General features: G+C 46.1%; 1 protein-coding gene across 1 annotated transcript; it reads right to left on the bottom strand.

The window, feature by feature from the left end:
* Nucleotides 1–384: 384 nt before the first annotated feature.
* On the bottom strand, nt 385–5,154 carry SPP1 (secreted phosphoprotein 1). Its single transcript, XM_062575090.1, has 7 exons — nt 5,049–5,154; nt 3,693–3,759; nt 3,539–3,589; nt 2,351–2,455; nt 2,159–2,203; nt 1,672–1,923; nt 385–1,159 (listed from the first exon to the last, which is right to left on the bottom strand). Exons 2-7 carry the CDS (start codon nt 3,744–3,746, stop codon nt 752–754), a joined length of 915 nt encoding a protein of 304 aa, XP_062431074.1. The 5' UTR covers nt 3,747–3,759; nt 5,049–5,154; the 3' UTR covers nt 385–751.
* Between the last annotated feature and the right edge of the window lie 569 nt (nt 5,155–5,723).

Here is a 5,723-nt window from a genome sequence, read left to right as displayed (position 1 = left end):
AGCCCGCCGCCGCCGCCGCCACTGCCCGGGGCGGGACCCCGCCGCCGCCGCCGCCTCCGCCCCCTCCCCGCCCTCCAGCGCCAGCCCGGAAAGCCCGGAGCACGGAGGGAGATGTAGTTATCCTGCCGCCGAGCGGGAGGCGGGCGGCGGGCGCCCGCCGCGACATGGCGGCGAGCAGCCGCGCGACCGTTAGCGCGACCGTTGGCGCGACCGTTGGCGCGGCGCGCGCGGGCTCCCCCCGCCTCCCCGGCAGAGGGTCCGTGGCGGCCCCTCGCCGCCACCTTGGGGAGTAACTATTTCCAGGCTTGGGAAAGGTGGAAGGTGCGCGCCCCTTTACTCCCCCCCTCAGCCGCTCGCCCAGCGTATAGTAACGCAGCCCGGGGGTACAGGATTTTGTAGTTTTATTTTAAACTCAGTTACAGCAAAATATACACTGGCGTGGTAGAGTGCAGTATCACAAGGAGGTAACGTTCATTCTGTGCGTAAAACAGCATTCGCCTCGCTCACATTCAAACAACAGTAACAGATGCAGTAAGGAGGGCTTACGCTTGCATCATGGAAAGCAGAGCTAGTAGCATTGCATACAGGGGACTGCCTGGGTAATAAAACCGCCTCTAACTTCTGCCCCAAACTTGGGGGAAAAAAAAGAAATCGCCACATGTTCTACATTTACAAACAATTACTGAACTGAAACTACTCCCCCCCCCAAGTAAAAATTACAAAGAGAAAGAAAAATTAGATCTGTCGCCCTTTAAAAGGTGACTTCGTTATTTTTAATGCTGCGATGACCTTGAATATTTTCAGCGCTCTCCAAGGTTTGATCGCTCTTATTCTCGACTTCGATGACCCGCGCGAAAACGTGGGCCTCGCTCTCCCTGCTTTCCCTGCTCAGGGGCATGTCGCCCCTGGCCCACCGCTCGCTGCTCTCTCCCTCGACCTCGGGGCTGTCGAATTTCTGCCGGCTGTCGTTTTCCATGCTCCCTTTGGGCAGCTTGCGGAAAAACATGTTGCTGTCCTGCCCGCGGCTCTTGTCCCCCCATTCCCTACTGTCGCTGTACTTCCCGGCGGAGCGGCGTGCCCCGAGGTCTTCCCAGGAGAGCCCCTCGTGATGGCTGTCCGCGTCCAGGGCGCTCTCGTCCTCCTCGGTGGCATCGATCAGCTGCGTGACACAAACAGGGAGAAGGGCCGAAGGGCCGTTGTCACTTCCGAGCCACCGATCCGTCGCCACGTATCGCAGTACCGCACCCAAGCGAGCGGTCCTGGCTGGGTCCCAGGGACGCTCAAAGCCTCGAGCTTATGTCTCTGCTCTGAAGCCTTGTGGACTTCCATGGATTTGCACGAGCCTTGGATCACAAGCTCTCATGGAGTTGCATGGACCCGTCACAGTATCACAAACTCAAGCCTGGTATGGGCCTCAGCACATCATGCTAGTGCAACCCACGCTATCATGTAGCTCCCGGTAGCAGGCTACGCTTCTGCCTCAGTGCATGCACATAGCCCCCACCGATTTGGGCTATCTGCAGAGAGCAGAAATGCATTCCTTCAGTTTTGCTGCTAACTTTCCCCCCCTCCCAATCCCTTTCACAGCTGGTTCCCACAAAAGCACTTGTCCATTTTGAACTTTGCTACCCGTTTACAATAACCTGGGCACCACTGCTCAGTGCTCTTTACCTTTTTTGCAGCTTTGTGGACCTTGCTGGACTTCACCACTGTGGCTTTTGCCTTAATTCTGTATGCCACGCTGTCGCCTCTGCCTGTGTTGTCTCCCCGGGTGAAAGGGTAGGGAGGGAAGGGTGCAGTTACAGGAGCATCGGTGGGAAAATTTGTGACAACCTCATCAGATTCATCTGTGTCATTGGAATCATTATCATCTACATCGTCGTCTGGATCTTCACGGCTCTTGCTTGACATGCCAAGAAAGCGCTGAAAAACATGTAGTGTGCATCATGCAAGGGAGCATATATGGGATGTGCAGTGGTCACACGCTGTTGCAGATCTAAGTGAATAAATTGCTCTAAATTTGCCTCATCCATACTAAAGCTTTGTTTTATTTAGGGGGAGATGTTAGCACAAGAACAGCATTTGAGTAAGGAGAATGAATACTACTATGCACTGGCTGGCGTGCAACACTCGTTTAGCTGTTGTTGAAAAGACTTACCGGTTGTATGAGGACATCAGCTTTTTCTTCTGAAGAATAAAGAGTCTGAAAGCAATAAAAAACTCATTACTAGTACACAGAGACACATACAATAGAGCTGATATAAAATGTTGGCAGTTTAAGGACTCGATCATAATTGGCAAGTCTGCATTGAAGGATGCTCTACTTTGTCTTCCAGCTAGTCACAGGTACCTGCTGAGGCAGTGCCAGGTCATCTTGTCCAGGCAGCAGACTCCTGTGTAACTGAGAGTTCACGTGGTTGTGGTGGTGGCTGTGTGAATGATGGTCCCTCAGGTCCTTCAAAAAAAAAAAAAAAAAAAAAAAAAAAAAAAAAAAAAAAAAAACCACTCAGGTCTTAATCTACAAAGGAGCCCACAGAAGCAGGTAAAGCTGCATTCATCACAGGATCTGTTTTTGTGCAGGTGTCGCATCTGCAATATACATTTTTTTTTGTCTGAGATGCATCTTCAACTATTCACTGCAATAGGAAGAGAATTCAGAACTAGCCAAGATCCTGGATTAACACTATACCCAAGCAGTATAACACTGAAGATGTGCCTTTCAAACTGGTAGTGGCAGAGCCTGGAGAATTTCAGATCAGTTTTTCCAGCTTATTTTAATTTGATGAAATTTGGAGTTAGATCCTAAGCATCATGGCTTCTACTAATTTTCAGGTTCTCTTCCCAGCAATGTTTTATCTCCACATCATTGAGACTCTATAAGATAAATGCAATAGCTGATTCTCACAGTAAATAGATAAATAATTTTACGTTTGTAGTAGCCTACTATGGAGTATTAATCAAATAGCTGTATGCAGGTTTAATACCCTTTATATGACAGCATCTTGATCTTTGCATAGTATTAGCTCACTTCTGTGCTAACGCAAAAGAAAGGTGGCAGTTTGGTAAAGATGGTTCTAATATCTGCACTCACACAACTGCAAAAATTAATGGAAATTGAACCAAAATGCTCTTCTGACATCAATTATTATCTGATCCACAGTAATGAATGTGGTTTATAAAAACTATGCTATACTGTAGTTTGTTTTTTTTTAACTGAGATGACATTTACATATTTTTCATTTAAAAAAAAAAAAAAAAAAAAAAAAAAAAAGACTCCAGTGCTGGCCCAGAGATGGACCTTATTAAGATACAAGACTAGATACCAGGCTCCCTAACATAGCATCAGCCTGCTGAAGTCGGTGGAAATCCACCAATTTATCTTGCTGAGGAACTGGCTCATAATATCCAGGTTAAGATATGCTCTGCAAGGAGCTACAACTGTAAAATGTGTATCATACAGTGTGTACTACCATAAATCAAAATGGCATTATTAAATAAAATAACCAGAATACAGGCAAAAAGAACAAGAGGAGCTTACATGTTTTTCTTCAGAGCTGGCGGAAATGGCATGCTGCTTGCATTTACTCATCTTGAAGGAAGGAAAGAGAAAAGAGTTTGTCAGTAATGATTCCTTGCTAATGCGCAAAGGAAATATATAAGCAAATGCTAATATACGTCTATGATTCACTCACTGGTCGTGCAACGGTGAGGCTGATGAGGCACAAACAAAGCACTGCCACCTTCATCGTGGAGTTCTACCTAGAAAGTATTTTGGAACTGAGAGTCAACAAAATAAAATACTGAAAACACGTCATAGGCTTTTTCTTTCTCCTGTTGTACTTCGCTGTGATGAGATGAACTGTCTAATAAGGATTCAGGCTGCCTGTGCCAGGCTTTTTCCTCTCTCCTCCCCACCATCACCATCTCAGCTGGAGGACAGGAATACAAAATTATTCTTAAGGACTTGGCAACTCAACTCAAGAGCTACGGGAATTTTAAAACCAGATACTGAAAAGTGCTGAGCAGTGTTGAGAGCACCCCATTGAGATGAACAGACTACTTCTGTTATCTACTGATCTGAGCTGGTGAAAGACAAAGCTTTGCGAAAAACAAAAAGTGCTGATAAAGGACCAGCTTAGGTTTATCAAAGCACTTCATCAAAAATGAGAGGGACCAAAACAAACGCAGCTTGGACTCTCTATTTTAAAACTAGTTTTCAGAATTATTAACTGCAGTGGCTGTAAGTAACTTCAATTTATTGTAACAGAAACTGCTTTTATTGATAGATATTTTTCCCCTCCAGAAATTTGAACAAAGCAGCCTGTGTTTCCAGCAAGAGATGAAGTGAAATTTATCTGCTCATGTTGCAGTTTTAGCAACTTTTTAAATGAATGATTCCCGATAAAATATAGGCACTGCTGAGCTACAGCAAAGTTTGGAGCTGACTGACCATTCTCCGGGATAAACATCCCTGAGAAGTTAAGCTGATTCAGTGTTGAGCAAAAAGCATTTAAAACTTCAGTAAATCTCAGTAGGAGAGAAAGATACAGAGACATTTAGAATGCATATGCGAGGCTGGCTCTGAAACAGGACACTGTACTAGAAGCACCGCAATTCCAGGAGTTAAATAAAGAGCTGGCCCCATCCATTCAGTAGCGCAAGCACAAACTGCCAGGAGAAACTGGGATACTGCAAGGCAGTGGTTACACGAGGGAAGAAGCTTTCTAAGTTCAACTACCAGCTTCAAGTCTGCAGCACTTCATTCAATGGGAGGGATTTCAGTAACCTCCTCCTGACATCTATCAGCAGTCAGAGATTTAAAATTGCCGTTCTGTATAGTACCTTCCTCTACATCTAGTAGTATCTGTATAGTACCTTCATCTATAGCACCTACATCTCTAAAGCAACCTTGCCGCTCTAGAAGCGGACCTCTTTCCACAGAGAAACATTAAACATTCTTGTTCAGCAAAGTGGTTTCAGAAGGTCTCCTGCCAAAGGCTTCCTCGAGTACAGCTATGCACATGTCAGATAAGAAAATGAAAAATTACCTGTTCTGATGCTGGAAGAGTCAGTTGTGACAGGAGCTCTGCGAGCGTTCCCAGCAACAGCTCCAGCCCTTTGCCTCCGAGTAGCTCAGGCTTTCTCCTCTCGTCCCCCGGACTGCCTGACATCTCCGACCTCGGGGAATTTAAACCCTGTCCCGGCAGCCGGCTGCCAATCCCCGTGTGGCGGAAAAGGATGAGGTCATGAGGCTTCTTGCCACCGTACTGCCCACGTTCTCCTACACTTCCTCTTTGGCTTTGTGGCTTTTGAAGCAAACAAAAGCTACTCTATGGTTAAAATATTACTTATATGCAAGATCATTAACCAGCTGGTCTATTGAATGCACACAGCCTTTGGTGTCGTGTAGGAGGACTTTGGGGCACATTTGTCCTGCTTTTGTGAAGAGGCAGTAACCCAGTTTCCCAGAAACCTTTCGCTGCCTGTTCTGTAGGGGGTAAGAATACATAAAGTTTGTAGGAAGGAGGAGGCCTGATCATAAAACTCTCCAAAAAAGTATTAATGCTTCCATACAGATGAAGAGTTGATTTCCAGGGTACATGTTTCAATGGGAACTGCAGAGACAGGGTGTAGATTATGGCATTCTGCCTTTTCAAGCTACACAGAGTCGTAATGGTATCAATGTGTCTCAATAGATATTCTGCTTCGAGAAACTTGATGCA

This window comes from Rhea pennata, chromosome 4 (genome assembly GCF_028389875.1).
Source record: "Rhea pennata isolate bPtePen1 chromosome 4, bPtePen1.pri, whole genome shotgun sequence".
Lineage (NCBI taxonomy): Eukaryota > Metazoa > Chordata > Aves > Rheiformes > Rheidae > Rhea > Rhea pennata.
Note: the sequence above shows the minus strand (reverse complement) of the source record. Positions and strands in the feature narration are given on the sequence as shown.